This window comes from Diceros bicornis, chromosome 5 (assembly GCF_020826845.1).
Source record: "Diceros bicornis minor isolate mBicDic1 chromosome 5, mDicBic1.mat.cur, whole genome shotgun sequence".
Classification (NCBI taxonomy): Eukaryota; Metazoa; Chordata; class Mammalia; order Perissodactyla; family Rhinocerotidae; genus Diceros; species Diceros bicornis.
Window position 1 is genome coordinate 33,959,435 of NC_080744.1, and position 23,096 is coordinate 33,982,530.

Below are 23,096 nucleotides of genomic sequence, written 5' to 3' on the forward strand. Positions count from 1 at the left end.
TAAATACTATTTAATATAAAGGCATAGTAACAGTTTTCTTTTCTATCCAAAAAGACAAAATATTCTTTCAAAGAATAGTTGGGCAGTTGTAAATTATTTATTACTAAATAATTCAGTAAATGTAATTTACTAAATTACACACTGAATCAGTAAACGTAATTGGTCACTCTGCATACCTTAACAAGTTTCAAAAGCTCATAGAGATCTTCAACCTCATCACCTTCACATTTGGTGTACACTCGTTCCGTATCCACGCTCCTTCCTCTTATGGTGCGGCGATAGAGGGGAAGAGACATCGCTTCTGCATACAAATCAATGGCATGATGCCCCACTGTCTGGTACATGTAGCTATCCAGTTCATCTGACCCCACTGCAACAATTAAAGTGGAAATAATAAGTAAAACAGAGTGAAAAAGAAAGTGGAATTGAAAGTCCATCTAGATTATACTGCTTGGAAAGTACTCAACATATAACTTAAAAGCTTATTATACTATTTCTCTCTGCATCGATGAAGTGAAACAAAATATGAGTTGCACATTTGTCCATAGTTGCATCCAGTTCTCATCAGATCTAGTCACCTCCACTGCTAATTACAAATACAATTATATATAAATTTTTAAAACTATATACAATGAATGTTTAAAGAGAAGAGTAATGTAGCTAATACATTTTGATTAGTTTATTCAATTAAAGATTTTATTACATAAATGTTTTTTCAAATCCTTCAAGATTATTCACAAAGACATCTAGAGTTGTAGTAGAAAACCTTTCTTAATTAAATATCTACCTAGTTAATAAGTGAAAAATATCTGTAAGAAAAAAATTTAGATGCTCTTGATATATTTTATATTCAGTACTTCAACAAAAGTCTAAACATATATAAATTCAATATTGTTACGGTAGTTACAGATGTGTACAGAAACATAACTTAAGCTAATCAGTAACACAATCACAGGTCATCACAAGATTCCACAAATATCAGTATGGATAAAATATCAAAACAGATGAATCACATCAGAATTTTTGGTGATACAGATGAACTTAGTAATATATTGGAAAAGACTTTTTAATCTCGTAACTTGACTTTTTAGAAAAAAGAATCATGAATATATATAAGGATTATTTGCAAAGATATTCATCATAGTATTATTTATAATAGATTAAAAATTATAGTATATTCATATAATGAAATACTATACAGCCATTAATATAATTGTGAAAGAAGCATTTTCTAAAGTATGTTCTACAGAAGAGAAATTCCATGATATATTAATAGGTATTGGATGAAAAAAGGATTTCATGGTCAAATAAGTTTATAAAAAATGAGGAAAAACTATGTTAAATAGTTGTCTTTGCTGTAATTTTTCCTAGGCTAATGTGCTTTAAGGTGCTCTAATAAGAGAAGAGAGTATAAACTATCTCTCAAATTTATCTATCCACAAAACACTTATATTGCATGGGGTATTTGTGTTCCAAAGAAGATATCTAGGAAATGCTACGGTAGAATAATACTTAATGACATGGAAGACGTTCGCAATATGTTATTGAGTTAAAAAAAAGAAAGGTTACAAAACAATTGGTTTAAAATATATGTATGCATGTGTGTATGCATGCACATATGCCAAGCAGGTCCAGGCTTTCTATTGAATGTGAAAGTATCCTATCAAAGGGCACGAAAAATGATATTGTAAGGGCCCCTTCAACAATCAAAACCATCACCATATGCCATTACATTTTGGCTCACCAGGTTTCCGAACCCACACATCAGAATGGCTTCCAGGTACTCACATTATTATAAATCTGTCTACTCCTGGTCCCAGCAGGAAATAGAGAGAGAGCCAAAGTTAACTAAAAAACTTTCAGCCTGCCCTCATCTCAAACTTAGACTGAATCTTTAAATGTATTGTTGTATTAGTTTGTATTGTATTAAAACTATTGTATTAGTTGTAAAGGATATTGATACAATCGAATTAAAATATTTAAAGAACTTTGAGCTTCTTAGCAAGAAACTTCCTGATGCTAGCATAATAATTAAAACATTTTACTGACTTCAAAAACCTAGAAGACAATTTTCCTTTAAGGCTCCATTTAGTCCTAACCACAATGCAACTTTTATTAATGGAAGCTACAAAGCTACAATGGTACGAGATCAAACAAAACCAAAAGGCTCCACTGTTGCCTGAAGCACCTCAATTAACAGGCCACAAAAGTTCCTACTACAAATTTAAAGAGATGGTTTTGTGAATTTTATGACAAGTTCACATTATCCCCATTGATGGGGATAAATTTCTTTCCAGACTATCCATTGCAAACCCAGTGCCCTGAATTCACTCTAACCAGCTTTATATTGGAGTCATCTCTACCAGTCATTCCTCTTTAAGGTTCCTTTTACAACATGTTTAGGGGAAAGCTAATCAATGAATCATTCAATAATCACCAACTTCCTGCCGACTTTAAATCAAGATTAGCTAAACCCTCTCCATCTACCAACCCACAGCCATCTATTTTCTTCCACTACAATTACTATAGTTTCAGCTGATTTTTTTCCAGCTTTTACTTCATAATATTCCAATTCCATTTACTACTGAATTTCTTCTCATTAACAATATTCTAAATAAATGTCTCCATTCCACAATGAGGTATAACTTAAAGACACGCAGTGCTTGTCATCTTACCCACCCTGCCAGTGAACCAGGAGCACATAAAGATTACACATTAATGATTCAGTACAAAGTAACTGTAACAATTTACACAGAAAAGGTGAAGACAAGACAGACGGTCCAGGGAGGAAAATTATATAATTATATTGTATCATGTATGTATTATATATTATATAAACATCTGCTTTTTAACTATCAAGACCTCTCAAGATAGAAAGCTTAAAAAACCCACTTGCCTGACTGGCCACAAGGGAAAAGGGAATTTCTTTCTTTTGATAACAAAACATAAACCTGCAGGTAAATTCTGCTTCTTCTTTTATAATATACAAGTTACAGTATAGTTCCCAGTCACCCTTAGTCAAACAGTCTAATACTGAAGTCTCCTTATTATTTAAAGTCAGAAATGGGAAGTTATTTTCAAAACACCTCCCTTCTAAAAAGCTATTATTATTCATTATCGGAATCCCAGTGCAAAATCCTAGAGTGTGTGTTTACCCCTGACCCTCTACCAGACCTGTTCTATTTCTTCCCATAAAATATTTCTAATCTCTATCTGCCCACTTCACTTCCAGCATTACTTGGGTCCTAATCACAGAAGGAAAGAAAATTCAAATATCTGATTGAAATAACTGCTGGCTTTTCCAGGGCTAAGTCTAGTTAGATCATTATTTATCTGTCCACCTGTAAACTTTGAGTGAATGCCTACCAGAGGCATAGAGCTGTCCCAAGCGCTGAGGAGCAATTAAAGGAACATAGAAGATAGGACGTCTCCTCTCAAACTTACAAGCAATCCATTTGGGGATAAAAAGCAAAGATAAAATAAATAGAAAACAACTGTAAAATGATATAAAAAGAAAAATTCAACAGACTGGCAGCCTTGAAGAAGGAAGGAAGGAAAAAAGGAAAGAAGGAGGGAAGAAAAAGGAAATATTTAGTGCCAGCTTCAGATTCAACTAAATTTATGGATGCCTACTTCATGCCAGGAACTATGCCTAGCGTTTTCACATATCCTACTAATTTACTTCATCCCAAAATAACAGTAGAGGTAAGCACGGAGTGTCGAAAGAAGTTGAGTAAAGGGGATGATAAAAACATCTTCCTAAAACAGCCATGTGGAGAAGTAGTAAAAAAGTTAGGCAAGTGTCAATCTCTCCCTATTACAATTTAGCAATTAATATCTAAAGTTATATGGGTATAATAAAAGAGTATACAAAGCAAATTGGTGAATAGTTTTCTTTTTTTAAAAGTTCTAATTGGGAAAGAAAATTGTAACTATGTGTGGTGATGGATGTTAACTAAACTTATTGTGGTAATCATTTTGCAATATATACATACACCAAATCATTATGTTGTACACCTAAAACTAATACAATGTTATATGTCAATTATATCTCAATTAAAAAAAAAAAGGTATGGTTTAGGTTGAATTATGTCCCTCCCAAATTCTTATGTTGAAGGCCTACATAGAGTACCTTAAAATGTGATCTTCTTTGGAAATAGGGTCATTGCAGTTGTAATTAGTTAAAATGAGGTCGTTAGGGTGGGCCCTTAATCCACTACGACTAGTGTCTTTATTAGAAGGGGAAGTTTGGACACAGACATGGATACAGGGAAAAAGTAAGTTCTAACTGGGAACATTTCACTGGGGAGAAAACTGAAAAGAGTAGCTAAAATGAGGTCTAAAATGAGCTAAAATGTGGATGTCCTTGTTATCACAGACAAATAAATAGTGGAAATGTATTGCTGTGTGCCTCTCTCAAGTCTCACGCATTTAGCTTACATCTAAGATGGCTAATCTGGATCCTTTTAATAGAAAATTCATATATTATCATTATCCATATACATCTTACTTCCCAAGCTCCTAGAGGCTGTATCTTATTTACCTGTATATTGCCTACAACACTTGGAAACCTGTTGTGGTGGAACGGCAGTGCACTCTGAAGTAGGAGGGTTCAAGTCTCAGCTCTGCAAGTTTGTTCTAGCTATTTTACCTTGGACAAATTTATAAAACTCTGAGCCTCAGTAACCCTGTCTAATAAAACTCTCTAGGAGTTCTTATGAGGATTAAAGGATATAATTGAAAACCCTTAGCATAGAACCTAGCATCTAATACATGCTAAAGATATATTAGTTCCTTTTTGTCTTTGCATATTGCATACAATAGAACGCAATTATGAAGTTGGAATTTCAGTCATTTAGAGAACTTCCCAAAAAGGTATACACTTACCTTGGTTTTCAGCTGGTCTCAGATTTGCTAAAGCGACGATCTGATGCCCAGCAGCAATGCACCGCATCATATTATAACAGCTGTCCTTCCCACCACTAAAAAATAAATAGACAAAGAGATAAATAAATATCAGGTTAGTGACCATTATTCAACATAAAATCATTGGATATCAAAATAGAACTCATTATTTATTCAGCTTTTCAGAATATTTGAGGAACTACTTTACAATTAGAATGCAAAAAACCACATGAAATTTCCATAGCATAAGCAACTGAGCAAATGGATCTGAATGTCTAAGGTTGCTACTCACAAGAACTTATGAGATTATATGCATTATAACAAAGACCATTCTAAACAAAAAATAATACTCTTTGGTTTATGATAGTGGCTCTACTTAACATATAAAGTCCTTTGCAAATAAAAAACGATTTAATTTTACATTTCAGCTAAACACTTAAATACTTCTTAGGTGAAATTCTCTATGAAAAATTAGAAAAAACATCCATTCTGTTCCACTTAACGAAATCTAACTGGCCACCATCACCAACTAAAGGATCAAATTAAAGATTTGAGATCCAATCAAATGATAAAGTTTGACATACTTGGTGGGTTCAAATTCTGTAGAGATAGAAAGCAAAATGCTGAATTACACTGATAAAGTTCAACAGCAGTACTATCAGTACTCAGCTTTCAGCCATCACTACATACGACGGTAAGATAAAGCTTGAGCTATCAATCTAATAAACAGATTGAAAGGAACTTCTAAATTCTGGCACCAAATCTACCTAAGGTGGAGGCAACTCACTTAGTCAAGACAAGTAGTAGTTCATCCATAACAAGGTTGAATGGCAACCTCTACGGTATTTTGGTTTAATACTCCACTGCTTCTCACTATACACATTTCTTCCTTTCTTTTATCAGTCTCTCTTCCTTTTTTTCCCTCCTGTTTACCTTCTTTCCAATCTTTGCTTAAGATCTGCAAATGAACCCCCAGGCAATGTTTAGACCTATTCAAAGCGAAAGAAACTAAGAGACTGATTATCCTGGGAGCTGGCTCTTTTGGCTTTCGAGTTCCCAACATTTGTCTGCCTCTCCCATATTTCCATCACTAACAACTGTCATTCCAGAACGTTTCAAGGGCAGGGAGACTGCAAGGGGCAAAGTGAAGTTACACATCATGCTTTTTTTCCTCAGATTCTGATATTCCCTGAAGCACATCTTCCACAACTTCCCCTAGTGAACCTCACTGCTCTGTTTCTGCAGGAAGAAAAGATCTAATTCTTTGGAATATCTAGAATACTAAAGATTAAAGGGTATACACCCACAATCAGAACTTAAAGCCTTATATTTTATTTTAAAATATGCTGATTTCAAATATGGTTTTAAAATACTATTTCCCAAATTGTGTTCTGTGAAACACTAGTGTCCAACAAATACTCTTAAGCACAAAGGGTCTTCAGCGTCAAATAAGTTTGGGAAATGCTGAGTACCTTACTTACCTCTTAGAATATTGCAAAGTACACAAGCATGTTAGATGAGAAGTCCTACAGAAGATCAGAATTTTAGTTCCCAACTCTGGGATACTAAGCTAAATTACTCGATGTGCTTGGGTTTACATGCTTCATTATAAAATTAGAGAACGGCCTAGCTAATCCTCAAGGTGTCATTCAGCTGTAAAATTCAATGATTCAATATTTTGTGTATTAGGAAAATAACATTCTTTATGGTCTAAAGATATGTAAAATCTTGATTTCACTTATTCCCTGAAGCACACACACATATCCCATCTCTCATTTTAGTACACACACCCACACACACAAAGATATATTGCAAATAGATTCACTGTATTAAGTCCAAATTCATATATATTCAAGTGTATATGCATATAAATGTATATATGTATTATGTATGCATTCATATTCATATATTGTTTTATATTCATACTTACAGCGTGTCTCAACACTTATTCAGATCTTACAATTTTTCAAGAATTTTCCAACACTGGCTTTTTTTAGTGATTTGCTTATTATAAAAGTAACATATGTACATTACAGAACATTTAGTGTAATGGATTACACCAATCTTTTTCTCTCCTTCCCTCCAAGATTTCTGAGTCTTCAGTTCATGTGTCTTACTTTAATGGTTAAAATTTGGCAAACTGCATGTGGATGTGAATTACTCATTTCCTAGACTACTTTTTACACTTATCTGTCTGGATTAAATGAAGACCACAACGGTCAAAGCTTAGTCATTCACTTTACAGATGAAATTCACTGAATAACATTAACTATTTTGATACTATAGTCTCCTAAAAATGGCATTGAAGTAAAAGAAGTTGGAATATTCCAGCAACTACAGAATAGACTAGAATATTTTATCAAGAGTCCTTAAAAGGTTACTATTGTCAGCCAGCATCAATTATCTAGGGCACTGAACAAAAATGTTTATGAAATCATCAGTGGGCTTACAAAAGACAATGCATGGTTGCGATGTACCTCAGACACTCTATACAGATCCAACTCTGATCAAACAAACATTCTAGTCTAAATTTCTTTTTGTTGCTATTGTGTTCCCTTTTGCTTCAGTTTACAGACTGAGCATGGAAACATTTCAAATGGCCTGTCTTTGGCTGTCACAGGATTTTAGACACCTAAGTATGATGGGTTACTAGAGATTTCAAACTCCTTTTGGAATAGGGAGTATGTTATCATAAGTTCACTCTAACAGCAGTAGTGAGTGTCCGAAGCAAGAGCAACCGGATCTAGGGTAAAAGTAGTACAATTCCATCTCCGGCCTTGATCACCAAGGTAAAATACATCCATGCCCTAAGCAATCCGGACACTCCCGGGACGGCAGGCGAGGGAGAGGTGGCCCTTTGTGGGAGGGGGCGGGGCTAGTTAACAGCCTAGCGAGGAAGGCAGGACCGACCCGGGACCGGGCAGAAAGACCGAAGGGAACAAACTACAGAAGAGGACGAAGAAAGCAGGAGAAAAGGGCGGGGATAGCTCACTAAGCAGAGTCAAGCTGTGGCTCTCAAACTTCACTGCCCACTACAACTTTTAAGAATCCGACCCCGGGCCGCGTCAGAGGAATTAAACCAGCGCTCTGGCGTGAGACCCAGGCATCAGTGGTTTTTCAAGATCCCCAGGTGAATCCAATGTGAATCAGATTTGAGGGCCAGAAGACCAGAGAGGCAGCGATGGGCAGAAAGGAGGAGCGCGAGCCAGGACCGGGGACGAGCCATGCCGGGCAAAGCCCGAAGGCTCCGCCTCTTCCTGTGGCGGCGAGGAGCCGCCGAGCCCCCGACACGCGGTTCCTGCAGACACCGTTTTTTTGGCGCCGGCGGTGGCGGCGGCAGCTGCCGCCCATCAGCAGGAAGGGACAGGAGGCTGACAGGGGAAGAGGAAGGCGGCCCCGGCGCCGCTTTACCTGATCAGAGCCGCGACCCTCATGCTGGGCGCAGTGCGCGTGCGTGCGGCGGCGCGGGCGGGAGCCGGGATGTCGCCGCCGCCGCCGCGCCCCGGTGACGCGCCGTGGGGCCTCGGCCGGGTGTTCGCTCCGCAGCCTGTCCGCGGCCCGGCGCTGCGGCCCCTGCGGCTGCCTGCGGGACCTCTGGCCGCGGAGGGTACCCCGCATTGGCGCCTTGTCGCTGTGGCAGGGACATCCCGGCCCAGAAAAGAATGACGTTTAGGCACGGCCTAACCACCTAAGTGAGGGCACTGAAGCTGCCAGGGGAAGGGCAAGGGCCGCGTCACAGAGCCCAAGCACGGTGGCACTGGTTGGAGAATGTTCAAAGTTGCTTTTGCTGCGAATTGAAACATTTGTGGACGTGCAAAGGGAAAGGAAGTTTGCCCTTACTTCCTAAGAAGCTAAGTGTACCTTTTAGTTTTTTTAGCTTTTATCTCCTCTGTTCTCCAAACCTAAATCTGAAGCTAGCCCCAGGACCTCTAGGCTCCCTGTGGTTTTGGCCCTTTGTGTAAAGTAGAAGCTGAGAAGCCAGTTAAAGGGCATCACCAAAGAGTAGTGGCCTTGCAGACAGAAATCTAGCTTCTAAATTCATTCACCGAGTATTTGAGTGCCTTTCATGTAGCAGGCACTACTTTAGGTTCTTGAGATACATCCATTAAGAAAATAAGGATCACTCCTCTCACGGAGTTTACTTGGGAGTAGGGAGAGCAGACAATATACAGCTAAAAAATTATATAGTATGTTAAAAAGGGATATGTGCTATCAAAAAAAAATTTGAGATTGAGAGGAATCAGGAAGGAGGTGGAAGGGCAAGTTGCAGAATTAAATAGTGTCAAAGTAGGACTTACTGAGAAGGTGAGAGTTGAGCCAACTTAAAGGAGGAGCGTTAGCTGTATATAACTGGGGATGTGCTCCAGGCAGGAAAAAAACTTAGAGCCAAGGCCCTAGGCGCCAATGGCTAGTGTGGCTGGAGCAGAGCCAGCAAGGCAGAGTAGTGGGAGATGAAGATCCAGTGAGGGAGGGAGGGAGAAAATCATATAGAGTCTTAGAGGTCATAGAGGACTTTGTCTTTTACTTTGAGTTAAGTGGGTGGCTATTGCAGAGTTTTGAACAGAGGTATGACTTCAAACTAAAAGGATTACACTGTGCTGTCTTGAAAATACACCTATTAGGAAGGTATTGCAATAATCCAGGACAGAAATGTTGGGGCCTAGAACCAGGATGGTACTAGTGAATTTGGTGAGAAGTGGGAGGATTCTAGCTCTATTTTGAAGGTAGAGCCAATAGAATTGGATGGATTAGATATGGAATTTGAGAGGAAGAAAGATGTGAAGGATGATACCAATGTCAGTTGAATTAATGTATGTAAGGAACTTAGAATCGTGCCCAGTATATAGTAAGCATTCAATTTTATTATACTGTAATGTGCTTATTAATTCCAATACTTTTGGTGTGTGTGACTGGAGCAGTGACAGTCTACGTACCAGTTTCAGCATCTAAAATGATGCAGTTTTAAAATTCTATGATTGTGGATATTTATCAAATGAGTCATGTATTTAAGGAGTTCACAGTCTAGCTGGGGTGATAAGATAAATATATTGAACAAATATTCGCAACATGAGAGAGCAGATTTTGAAGGTAACAAGTTATGTAATGCATATGGCAGGAGCCCCATGAGTTGAACCCACAGGGTAAATGTTAGAATAAGGACAGGACTTGAAAGATGGGCAGAAATGAATAGGAGGAACAGGTGGACCTTACAAACAAAGGCAACAAGACAGGTGAAGGAGTTCAGATCATGTCACCTCAAAATATGCTGCTTTTGCATATTGATTATTTTAAGTTAAAGGCACTTGAGAAGCACCAGATGTAAGAAGGGCACTCAGACCCTCCTTTTTATTCCTGAAAGTAGGAGATAAAACTCCTATGGAAAAGGCACCCTCCCTGTACCTGGAGGAAAGAAGACATGTTTATCACCAGAGACAGGGAATCAGGGAATCAAGGCCGAAAGAAATCTGTATAAACAGAACTTGTTAAAAATAATTCTTATCTTTCTTTAGACTCCCTATATAGTTTAGTTACTTTTCCACAATTGCCTCTCTTTGTTCAAACTACTATAAAAACATGTAGGTTCCACCATCTGGTGGGGGGGTCTTCATTCTTTTGTGAAGGAGAATGTACATGTAAGAAATTTTAATAAAACTCATGTACTTTTTGCCTGTTAATCTGTCTTATGTCAGTTTAATTCTTAGGCCCAGCCAGAGAGCCTAAAATAGTAGAGGAGAATTTTTCCTCCCCTAGACAGGAATGAGTGTGGTATATTCAGCAGCAGTGAGGAGACCCGCCTGATGAGTGGTGATGGTATACTGAAGAGAAAATAAATTAGATGGATAATATGATGCCAGATTATCCAGGGTCACAGAAAGCCAAAATGAGAAATTTGAACACCAGGAAGGTTACTCTGGCCGTGTTTGCCATCGCTTTTCAGGAATTGATGAATTAACAATAATGAACATTGTGAGTGATTTGATGAAATAGATTTAAAATCCCCCCAGAGACTCCTCCACATTTTCTATCAGGGGATATCTTTTCCTTGCCACTTGCAAAGCGGGATGGGAAGAGGAAGTACTAAGATGCTCTTCCTAAAACTGCATCCTTAGGATTATGATGTTTTTGTTGCTCTCTGGTAACTGGGCTCTGTAAGCTTTATTTTAGGACATCCTCAACAAGTAAATATATTATAGTGTGTATATCCTGGAATTAAATTGTATGTTAGGAAATATGTTGAGTCCATTCTCCAAAGTCACCCAATCTTTGGCTTGATGGTGTCATTCTTCTCCTCTGGGTTCATCCTAGTGCCTTTGTATTAAGTATCTCTTATAGTGCCTTTTTATTAAGCATCTTTTCTCCAGGTCCTTTTTCCCTCTCCCTAAAAAAACAGTTCCTCTCACCATCTATTCCTTCCTTTTAAAAACTTTCTACCTGAATTTACCCAATTCTATCAGTTAATGAATTTTTCCGGTTGGCCAGTGTAAAACTACTACATGTGTGTGTCTTCTTAAAACTTTTTGTTTATTTATTGCCTTCCTTCCAGAGTTACTATACAAGGCTCTGTGCTTGAGTGTTCCATCAGGACCACAATACAAGTGGTAGATTCAGTCCACTCTAGCTCAATAGACATATTTGCAGTTCTGAAATCAACGTATATCAGATCGGTCTTAACCCAACCATCAGAGTTATTCTTCGATTCATACATATTTTTGGAGGAGTTTTAAAAATAGTTGACTGAAGAAAATCAGAGCAATTTTTGACACCCAAAAGAGTTCTGTTAGAAACTAAAGGTTAGGTTATGTTCTAACTTGTCCCATTGAGGATTTTTCTTAAATCGTTCTAATCACCTTATGTAGGTGTCATTTTCTTCTGCTGAAATTTGAAAATAATATGTCAGTTACAGTCTTCCGAGAAGCAGACACCAAGACAGGGTTAGTACAAGAGATTGATTGGAGAAAATGCTTGTGAAGGATAAAGGGAGAGGGAGGAGGAGAAGGCAGGGAGACTCAGATCAGAATGCAGACTGGAACCTGGGAAAGCAGACAGGGAAGGAAGAATGAGTAGGAAGAGCCCCAGATTGCAGTGTAATTCTGAGAGTCACAGCTAGACCAATGGGGAGTCCTGGGCTAAAGCTGTTCATTAGAAGAATCCAAAATTGGGGCAGGAACAACTCGGTTCTAGTACTTCCACTGTGCTCAGTCATTGAGAGCAGCATAGGAAAACTTGGCATGGTGCAAATTCAAGGGTGGATCCAAAAGCTGCAGCTGCAGACTACCAATCAGTTCATAGTAACGCTCCTCCATGATTCCTGTGAACCCCTCTTGCTAAGGGTAGAGTTACAAAGGCGAGATTAATGGGACAAACTATAATCTCTGTCATTGCAATTGGTCTTGGGCTATTCTGGTACTTTTTCTTTCCTCCACTATCCACTCCACATCCCGTTCCCTCTCAACTATGGCCTCTGCAGATCTTGTTGACTTACCTGGCGGTATGACCTAAACGCTCATTCCTAAGATCATCATACCCTTCTTAGTCTGGGGTTGCTGCATGTGTCCATTCACAGTTACCTTTGGGCAAGGGAATACTAAGAGGCACCTAAGTGGGTCCCCTGGGTTCCACATGTATTCCTTCTTGTCTCCGCTGTGTAAAAGCAGCCCCATCTTTTCCTGCTAATCGGAGTCAATTATCCCTGCTTGCTGGCCGCTGGGTGCAGAGTTAAAAGTGCCCTACTACTAAATAGTTTGTAGTTCAATGGATCACTGCTGTGACCCTGATAAGAGAGAAAACCTTTGAAGACTAGGATCTTTAACTCTGCTCAGCTCAGAGTTGTGGGAGGTGAAGCATAAAGTGAGTAATTGGGAGTGGTTGTAAGTGAGGCCATTCTTGCTTTCACCGCTTGATTCCCAGATCCACGTATCCTTCCTTTTGGAGACAGTGCCATGTAGAGATCTGTGATTTAGTGCCTATACTATGTCTTGAGGGATGGTGCGCCATCCTTGCAGAATATTTATTGTCTCTGAGCTGCTGATTTAGCTGTGATTTTAGTAAGTCTTTCCAGTACTGTAGGAGGCCAGCTTCATGTAAATAGTACAGTATATGATACGACAACTAGATCCCATGGACATGGGCCCATTCCCCTACCTCCTTCTCGGGGAAGTGGGTTTTCTTATGGATGCTCTGCTGCATGGGATTCTGTGCCTGTAGAATTAGTGGTGCCGGCTGAGGCTCTGCAGACAGGAAAGGCCAGGTTAGTTCCCCTGCAGTGCTCAATCAAAGCCTGGGAGCAGCCCGGGGACATGTGGCCTGCTGTGATCGCCACAGTGGATCTGGAAGTGTGGCAGTTGAAAGCTGTCAGTCATCTGTGCTTCCCACAGCAGGTGTTTTTGAAAGCAGATCTGAGTGAGTCACCTCCGTTGCTGCCACTCTGAGACAGAATGACTCTCACAAAATCACATAATGAGGAGCAGGAACATTTACACTACTTGTTCCATGTTGTGCCTACTGGAGTAAGAAATGTAGAAAGAAAAGTTAATTCAAACCAAGAATAGTATTTGAAGGAGAGTCAATTTGAATTCACAAAAGTCTAAGTTATAAACAATAGTATTTTTAAGAAAATGCTTTAATTTACTTCCAAACAAATATACTAATCCTGAACATAGTAACACACTAATATTGAATCCTGAAAAAGTATATATATATATTTTTGGTGAGGAAGATCAGCCCTGAGCTAACATCTGTTGCCAATCCTCCTCTTTTTGCTAAGGAAGCTTGGCCCTGAGCTAACATCCATGCCCATCTTCCTCTGCTTTATATGTGGGATGCCTGCCACAGCATGGCTTGACAAGCGGTGTCTAGGTCCGCGCTTGGGATCCGAACCTGTGAACCCCAGGCTGCCAAAGCAGAGCATGCGAACTTAACCACTACGCCACTGGGCTGGCATCTGACAAAGTATTTTTAAGAGGACTTGTAAGTTAATAAGGAAAACTTATTTTTAACTAGTAATATCTGTTTTCCTATGAGTAATTTGCCCAAGTTTCAAGAAAAGTTGGCTTGGCAAGACCCTGATCTGCATAGTGTTCTACACGAATACTGTAAAGGTAACACAGCCCAGTCAACGTCAACAAGTTAATAGATTTTATATCAGTATAGTCTAACGTAATTCCTTTTATAATATATTGAAATGACTTGCCCAAGATTCACCTTTAAAGGCTTTGTGAGCTTACTTCCTACAGTCTCAAAATTACATATAAATGACTGTGGATTAGTTTGTAGAGCCAACAAAATAGGTGAATAGAAAATCAGCCTCAAAAAATCTCTAGCCCTTGCCAGTTTACTTAAGGGAAACTCTCCATAGCCAAACACTGTTGCTGGTAATAAAAAATTGCAAGCTGTCACTGAATTCTGCTTCCTTGGCAGCTCATCTCAGTGATGTACTGATTGATAACAACTCAGATAATCAAATCAAAAACTCTACAGGTAGTTACTCCTCAGAGACCTTGAAAGGATTTACATCTTAAGCCAGTGAATATCTCCCTGAAGTCATGGCATACTCGCAGCCTTCAGAAGGTTGCCTGGTGAGGATTCAGGGAAAAAAGGAATTAAGTAATTATTTGGAGTGTAAAGTTAAGGGCATCGTGATGCCAGTATCTGGTGCATCTATATTAATAATAATAGCAGCTTACATGGGTCAAGCACTCTTCTAAGTGTTTTATGTATAGTGACTCATTTAAATATTGCAGCGAACTCATGCAGTAAGGTATATGGTTACTCCCATTTGTAGATGAGGAAACTGAGCACAAAGAAGTTAAATAACCTGCCTGTCTTAGTTTGGGCTGCTTTAACGAAATACCATAGTCTGAGTGGCGTAAACAACAGACATTTATTTCTTACAGTTCTGGAGGCTGGGAAGTCCAAGATCGGAATGCCAGCATGGTCAGGTTCTGGTGAGAGCTCCCTTCCTGCTTTGCTGTATCCTCACATGGCAGAGAATCTCTTCTTATAAGAGCACTAATCTCATTCACAAGGGTACAACCTCATAACCTAATTACCTCCCAAAGGCCCCATCACATTGGAGATTAGGGCTTCAACATATGAATTTTGGGGTGAGTAACATTCAGTCCACAGCACTGCCCAAAGCCCTAGAGCTAATAGTAGCAGAACCAGGATTCAAACTCAGGCAGTCTAGCTCTAAAGTCTATGCTCTTAACCACTATACGATATCTGCCACTGAAAATAGTCAGATGGTTATTTTAGCTAAAATACCCTATTCCCAAGATATTTTTGGAAGGACATTGCCATCACTCACCTCCTGAATCTCCTTTGTCTATGCTTCTGAGCTGGCATAGAAAGACACAAATTGTTGTATTATATGAATTAATATGTTCTATGAAGTCATTGTTAAACATTGTAGGTCTGAGATTCATTCTGTCTCTTTTAGGTATCTTTTTCTTTACTCCATCATGGAGAACAGCAAATTAAAAAGCTCTGGGAGCCAGGCAGGTAACATAAATGAGTGAAGTGGCCTGGTATAAGGCAATTTGGAATGGCAAACCACTGCTCACTCATCACTTGGCTCCAGCTGCCCTGTGCAAATGTGGACCCAATGTTACCAAATCTTGCAATTTTCCAAGAGATGTCAGAGATCTTCATTTTAGTTAACTCCTTTTTTTGATGTTGGAAACTAATTTTTAGAATTGTAATCACTGTGCACACCAAATAAAACATACCTGCTTATTATTAATTTTATAATTTAACATTAGTGAGCAATCTTTATTCCTTTACCCAACTATTATTTATCGATGACCTGTTACATGTTTATTTATCAAATTTTTAAATGCTTATACTCTTTCCTATAGAAATATTTTATACTCACATATGTGCAAAAGTGTACAAAAATGTCCACTGCAACATTATTTGCAAAATAGAAATCTCATCAGGACAGGGACTTTGTGTTATTCATTTCTAGAAGAGTCCTGGCATATAGTAGGTATTTAATACATATTTGTTGAAAAATGTGTATATAATTAACCTAAATTTCATCAACAGAACTGGTTAAATAAATTCTGGTGCTCCACACAATGAAATAATATGTGTGTAACAGTTAAAGAAAAGTGAAAAATTCTGTAAGATATATTCTCAAGTGTAAAAAGCAAGTTGCAAAAGATGTTTCCATTTGTATCAAATGAAAATTAAACATATATAGGCATAAATATGAAAGTAGATATTAAAGGCTCTACAAAGTTATATGCTAAACTGTTACAAGGATACTTCTGATTAGAAGAATGGGAGATGGGACTTCTACTTTTCACTAATACACATCTGTATTGTTTGACTATTTTAGATAAATATATGTATATTACTTATATATTTAAAAAGACTAAATATTTAGCCCCATTAATAAATCAATGAAATAAAATAACTGTGTGATATTACTTCTTAACTTTCAGGTTAGCAAAGATTAAAAAAACCAAAAACTGGTGAGAATAAAGATCAATGTTGGCAAGAATACGGGGAAAGGAACAATCTCATGCTCAGTTGTGGAGAAGTAAGTACAACTTTTCTGGAGGGCAATTTGGGACTACACATTAAATCTTTCATGTGCATAAACTCTGACTAAGCATTCCCATCCCTAGGAATTTATCTTAAGGAGATAATTGGACAGTAGTACAGAGATGTATATACTGGAATGTTCCTTGAGATGTTGTTTATAATATTGAAAAATAGAAAACAAGCTAAGTATCAATAATTAGGGTACTGGTTAAATATATGTACTATAGTATAGCCAGACAGTAAATGTACCATGGTACACCCATACAATAAAAGATTGTGCAATCATTATAAAGGGTGATGTATATCTATACTTGTTAGCATGTAAATATAACCATGAGATGATCATATTAACATGCAAAGAATATACACACACACATATACATAGGCATATATATGGGAGACTACAGAATCGTGGTTAAGTACTTGCACTTTGGAGTCCGACTGCCTCAATTTGAAGGTCAGCACTGCCACTTACTAAGCTTTGTAATTTGAAACAATTTGCTGCAACTTTATTTTTTTAGTTTTGTTATCTGTAAAATGGGGTTAAAATATAATCTACCATACATAGGTGTGAGAATTAAATAGTCCATTATAATAACACAGTCTATTATTATTTTACATAAAGAGAGGTCTGGAAAAAATTCATCAACATGTTGATGGTGGTAGTCTTTGTGCGGTAAAATTGAATGGATTTTTTTTTGCTGTCTCATATATACCTTTCTATATTGTTTTAACTTCCCCAAATTAACACATATCCTTGTAAATAGAGTAGATGATAGTTGGAAGAATGGATGATTGGTGGAATGGAAGGAAGGAAGGAAGAGAGGCAGGATACCTGCCTGCCTCAGGCTAGGTCTTGCAGGTAACAATACTCTGATGAAGTTACAGAAAAGTATAGGATCTCGTCTTCAGCTCCATAGATTCAAAAAAACAACTTTACCATTCATCCAGCGCAGATCAGACTGTAGGGAACTGATAGAAGCTATATGCAAATTATTGGAGGACTCATCAATAAACTGGAATGTATATAAGTCAGCTCATTCTTTTGCCAATAGAAAAGCACACATTGGAAATAGAACTCTTTTATCAAAACATTGCTTGATAGAGGCTGGCCCCGTGGCTTGGCAGTTAGGTGTGCGTACTCCGCTACTGGCAGTCTGGGTTCGGATCCTGGGCACTCACTGATGCACTGTTTGTCCGGCCATGCTGAGGTGGCGTCCCACATACAGCAACTAGAAGGATGTGCAACTATGACATACAACTATCTACTGGGGCTTTGGGGAGAAAAAGGGAAAAAAAAAAGGAGGAGGATTGGCAATAGATGTTAGCTCAGGGCTGGTCTTCCTCAGCAAAAAGAGGAGGATTGGCATGGATGTTAGCTCAGGGCTGATCTTCCTCACAAAAAACAAAATAAAACAAAAAAACATTGCTTGATAAATGAAAACCACAATGAGATACCAATACACACCCACTAAAATAGCTAATGTTATAAAAACCAATAATACTAAGTGTTGACAAGGATATGGAGCAACTAAAACTCTAGTACATTGTTAGTAGGAATGCAAAAATAGTACAGCCTCCTTGTAAAACAGTTTGACAGTACCTCATAAAGTTAAACCTACTTTGCCTTAGGACCCAGTAATTTCACCATAGGTATTTACCCCAGAGAAATACACACGTATGTCTACTCAAAAATGTGTGTGTGAATGTTCATAGCGGCATGATTTATAATAGCTGAAAACACAAAGCAACCCAAATCTCCATCAACTGGTGAATGGATAAACTAATTATGGTATATTCATACCATGGAATACTGCTCAGCAATACACACAGCAGCATGAATGAATTTCAAAAGCATGCTAAGTGAAAGAAGTCAAACACAAAAGACTACATTTCGTATGATTCTATTCATGTGAAATTCTAGAAAATGCAAAACTACTGGTGATAGAGAGGGGATCAGCATTGCCTGGGATCTGGGTGAGGAGAGGTCATCAAGGGCAGAAGACCTCGAGGAGACTTTTTAGGGTGAAGGAACTCTTCTATCTCTTGATAGTAGTGTTAGTTACACAATGGTAAGCAATTACCAAAATTCATCAAACAGTACACTTAAAACTGGTTAAATTGATTATATGTAATTAATATCTTAATTAATAAAACACTTATTGGTAAGGATGGAGTCAGTTTTTATTATCTGATAAATGGTATCATTCCCTTTCTCAGAATGAATCTATGTATATATTTGAGTATATGTACTATAGGTATTAAACTTTGAAGGAGACTAGAACATCTTCGTCCATTGGTGGGGCATCCTTTTCCTTTCATTCTTTTTCCCAAACAATCGGAGTTCTGGAATTTCTATATCAAAGGTGTTTTAGGAGTGGCTATATAGTTAAAAGTGGAGGTGAGGGGATTTATCTTAAAACTGCATTTGTGTATTAAGCACACTCTTAGTTAAGTTGTAAGTTTATTTGAGGGGAGTGTTAGAAATTAGAAGGGGGCTAGAGCCTCCAAAACCATCTTTAGTGGCACTTACATTTTCAATACTACATTGATTTCAATCAGGCACTAGCCAGTTATAAATATCTGAAAGGAAATTTGCATTATACGTTAATATTATTAGCAACATATTTTAAAACTTTGCCTTAAGGGTAAGGTTTTACTTCTGCAGCAAGGCTAATTTCTTCATTGTCCTGTTTTACTATATTTATTCATTTTCAGAGAGAGATAACAGTATCATATTCTTGAATTTATTTCTGAAGTCTGACAATACATTATGTTTAGATCATTTATCTCTTTACAGACTCCATGTGTATATTCAATAATTTAAAATGTAATAACAATTCAGTTTTTAGCCTAAGTGTCCTTTTTATGGACTTCTGACTATATCACAAGTTGAAAAATTATTCTAATATTTGCCTAATATTACAAGATATGTTTTGGAGTCAGGCAAACCTGGATTTGAGTTCTGATTCTGAGACATTAATTTGTAATTTCAGCAATATGTTTTTCCTTCATCTGTAAAATGAAGGTATCCATACTTACCTTATGAAGTGAGGATTAAATATATATAAATGCACTGGTCAGCAATATCTGTCACATGTGGACCCTGAAGTAAACACTAAAAAATTACAGTACAAAGACTTATAGCTAATAAGACAAAAAAGAGTTAAGATGGAATCATATAAAACTGCTCAATTAGTCCAAAAGAAGGCAGAAAAAGAGAGGAAAAAAAAAAAGAGAGATAGAAAACAAATGTCAAGATTGTAGATTTACGCCCAGCGATATCAATAATCACATTAATTATCAACGTCCAAACACCTAAAATGCAGGTTGAAAGATTGGACAAGAAAGCAAGTATCAATTGTCTATAAGAAACTCACTTTAAATATGAAGACACAGACAGGCTAAAAGTAAAAGGATGGAAAAAAGATATGTACTATGCCAACACTATTCAAAAGAAAGCTGGAGGGACTATATACATATCAGACATTGTAGATTTCAGAGCAAGGAATAAAATCAGTCGCTCTCCTTTCTCAGACCTCCATCACCCAGATCCCTTCCTCTGAGGCAACACATTACCCATTTTTTCTGTATCTTTCCAGAATGAGTTTATGAATATATAAGCATATATCACTTTTATTTTTCACCAAGGGGAGTGTACTATATTCACTGTTGTGTACTTTGTTTTTCCAGATATATCTAGGACATTATTCTGTATCACTACATATAGATTTATCTCATTTTTAACTACTGTATAATAAAGAATAAGGTTTTTTTAAAGGTATCCATCACGAACACCAGGGTCTCCAAATTCTAGCTAATGGGGCTAGGTGAAGCCCCTCCGATATATGCTTGGAATGTAACTATTCTAAAGAACACTGGACACCGGCATCTGCAGCACATTCAAAACTAAGGTCAATATCTTGACACGCCATATTTCAACCCCTATTACCCCAACTCACACTTCTACCAATTTATTGTTTTTTGAGGACACTATGCTTCACCTGTTTAGTCTCCAAGGTAGTTCTTCACTTCCCCTTCTCCCTTATCCTTCCCCAATCAGTAACCAAGTCTTACAGATTCTGCTCTCAAGGTGTCTCAATAAGTTGGAGATGGATGGTGTAATTCTTTTTGAAGTTCATTGTTACCTATTCAATGTATTAGAAACAAGACTAATGTCTGCATCCAATTCCAATTGCATTGCCAGATGTTTTATCTATAAAATTGCGTCATAGAAGAACTTCAGAGTTTTTTTAAGTGATAAATTGTTTTTTTAATATTTCTATTCAAAAAATTTCTTTCCAGATTCTTTCTTAATAATTTTATTCATTGTTCTTCTCATTTAGGAAGACGTTTCTGGCTGGTGGGATATATTGTGTTGTATAATTATAACGTGGATTTATGGATCATCTTTCTTTTGACAAGCTCCAAGTACTTTAACAAGTTATGTTTCATATATCCTAATAATACACCTGTGAAATAGGTTGAAGAAAATATTTTCTTTTCAATTTATAAGTGAAAGAACAGAAACACAGATATATCAGGTAATTAGTGCTTGGCTACACAGAGTGTTAGTGACAGAACTGGGACTAGAACCCAGGTTTCCTGACTTGCAAGCCAGATTATAAGTTTCAGAATCATAAAACTGTCTACTCTGCAATTTAAAAAAAGTAATGGCATATACTCTCACACATCTTGAATTTCTAGAGCTGTAATAATAATCCACTAAAAAAGGAAAAAAATGTCTTCCTTTGAGAATCTCATTGGAAAAGAACATTTCTCAAGAAATGTAGAGAATACGTCTTCAACCACTGATTCTCTTCATCAAGAATTTCTCTATAAAATGAACTATAAAATGTGATGACCTCAGGCTCAATGTTACACTTGTTTTTATTCCTCTAAAATATTGTCCAAACAAATAAATGCCCTAGACTCTAAATTAATCATTTGAAACTGGTCGACTACAGCTTTGAAAATATTGGGAGCATCATAAACATCATGCCTACATGTTTCTTTTTCATCATGGAACATATACAGCCTGCAGTCATTCATAGCAATATCTCATGGCTCTGGTAAAAGCTTATGAACACCTTTCTCTGTCCATCTGTATATTTCTGAATAATTAGATGCATTCAAAAGTCCAACAAACTAAATTCTAATTGGTGACTCAATGGCAACAGGAATAGTTGAATAAGGTAGTTTATTTAAGTGGAAAACCTGTATGTCTCTGAAGTAGAGCAATTTGCAAAAAGAACTAGAAAAACTAGCCTATTAATTGAGAATTTAAACTTGGAAAATTTTCATTGCATTTATAGTAATACGTTAGAATTTGATTGAACAACATTTTGATTATGGTTACTTTCTCTTTGAGCTTTCATTTCATTAGTAAGACTTCTGTAAATTGGCTTTGCTCTCTTTGTAGAACCCAATAGATTAAAATTTTATTATGTTTAGCAATGTGTATTTTGGATTATGTGCATACATAATTCTAATATTGTTTTTTATTTCTCATCTATATATCTGAGCATGTGCACATACATGGAGAATATGTGATATTTGAGAACGATTAGGTTTGTGAGGAAGGAGACCATATCTTGGTATCATTTATCTAAAATAAAAAACATGACAGAAATGAAATAGGTAGGATTTTTAAGCAAGCAAAATTTACTATATAAGCATCCATGGAATCAAAATAATGGGAGATGTTTGATGATAAATAATAGACGATGAATGCTTAAAATTATTCATCACAGAATTGGTATTGTAATTCCAGAATTTTAAGAAAAGAACATTCTTTTGTATCTCCTTACAAACATTGATTTTAATTTTTCTATATTTAACTTTTGTTTGTACCCATAATTTTCAACTGTTATGTGGAATGGATGTAATTTTGTATTCTGACTTGGAAAAATGTATGCTTCTGACAGATAAGAAATTCTTTGGAAAATTGTACTGGATGTTAATTTGATATGATATTTCAAAATATTAATAGTAAAAATAATTAGGAAGAATCACTCTCATAAAATTTCCTCAAAAATGTTTTGAAATAAAAAGTGGAGATATAAATTAGTAAAGAATAAATAAATTAACCTACCTGATTTGTTTATAGGATTTTCTTTTTCTTCTTGCTGATTTCTTTTTCTTTTTCAATCAAAAGGAAATTCATATGTTCTTAACTCTGCTCTCTTTTGAAATGCACAATAATTGTTGTCAATTAGTTGAAATAGTCTAATACGATTAGTATGGAATACTAATGTGTGAATGAATGGGAATGTTTGCCCATATTGGTTAGACCTAGTTAAAAACTCAACACTACTTTTATATCTCATGGAAAAGACTTTTGTTTCCTGAGACTTATTAAGACTTTTCAAGACTGCTTGATTTCCATCCATTGGCATGATCCCATCTGGTAAATGTAGTATTTATTACTGTTCATCATATTTTCTATTTTCCCGCCTTATGGAGTCTCTTGCTGAGAGATGAATGATCTCTGCCCTGTGATCATGTGATTTGTTTTGGCCAATGAAATGAGCAGAGGTGACAGAAGTCACTTCTGGGAAGAGCCTTTAAGAGCCACCACATGGATCACTGGTGCTTTTTTCTCTCTGCCGAGAAACTGGCAATCATTGCTCTACCAGACT

The 23,096-nt window shown here is 37.0% G+C and overlaps 1 protein-coding gene and 1 long non-coding RNA gene across 3 annotated transcripts in view; one reads left to right on the forward strand and one right to left on the reverse strand.

Moving 5' to 3' along the window:
* The window catches only part of DPH6 (diphthamine biosynthesis 6), a 164,354-nt gene extending 155,986 nt beyond the window's left edge, over positions 1-8,368 (reverse strand). For both annotated transcript variants that reach the window (XM_058541175.1, XM_058541176.1), the window contains exons 1-3: positions 8,317-8,368; positions 4,888-4,982; positions 177-370 (exon numbers count right to left, since the gene is read on the reverse strand). In XM_058541175.1, the coding sequence (XP_058397158.1) occupies positions 177-370; positions 4,888-4,982; positions 8,317-8,339 (312 nt within the window). In that variant the 5' untranslated portion in view covers positions 8,340-8,368. The remainder of the gene's footprint in view (positions 1-176; positions 371-4,887; positions 4,983-8,316) is intronic.
* Positions 8,369-8,470: 102 nt separating this feature from the next.
* LOC131405931 (uncharacterized) lies at positions 8,471-21,876 on the forward strand. The gene is made up of 3 exons (XR_009220033.1): positions 8,471-15,008; positions 16,353-16,450; positions 20,802-21,876. It is a non-coding gene; the product is annotated as an uncharacterized LOC131405931 (long non-coding RNA).
* Positions 21,877-23,096: the final 1,220 nt, after the last annotated feature.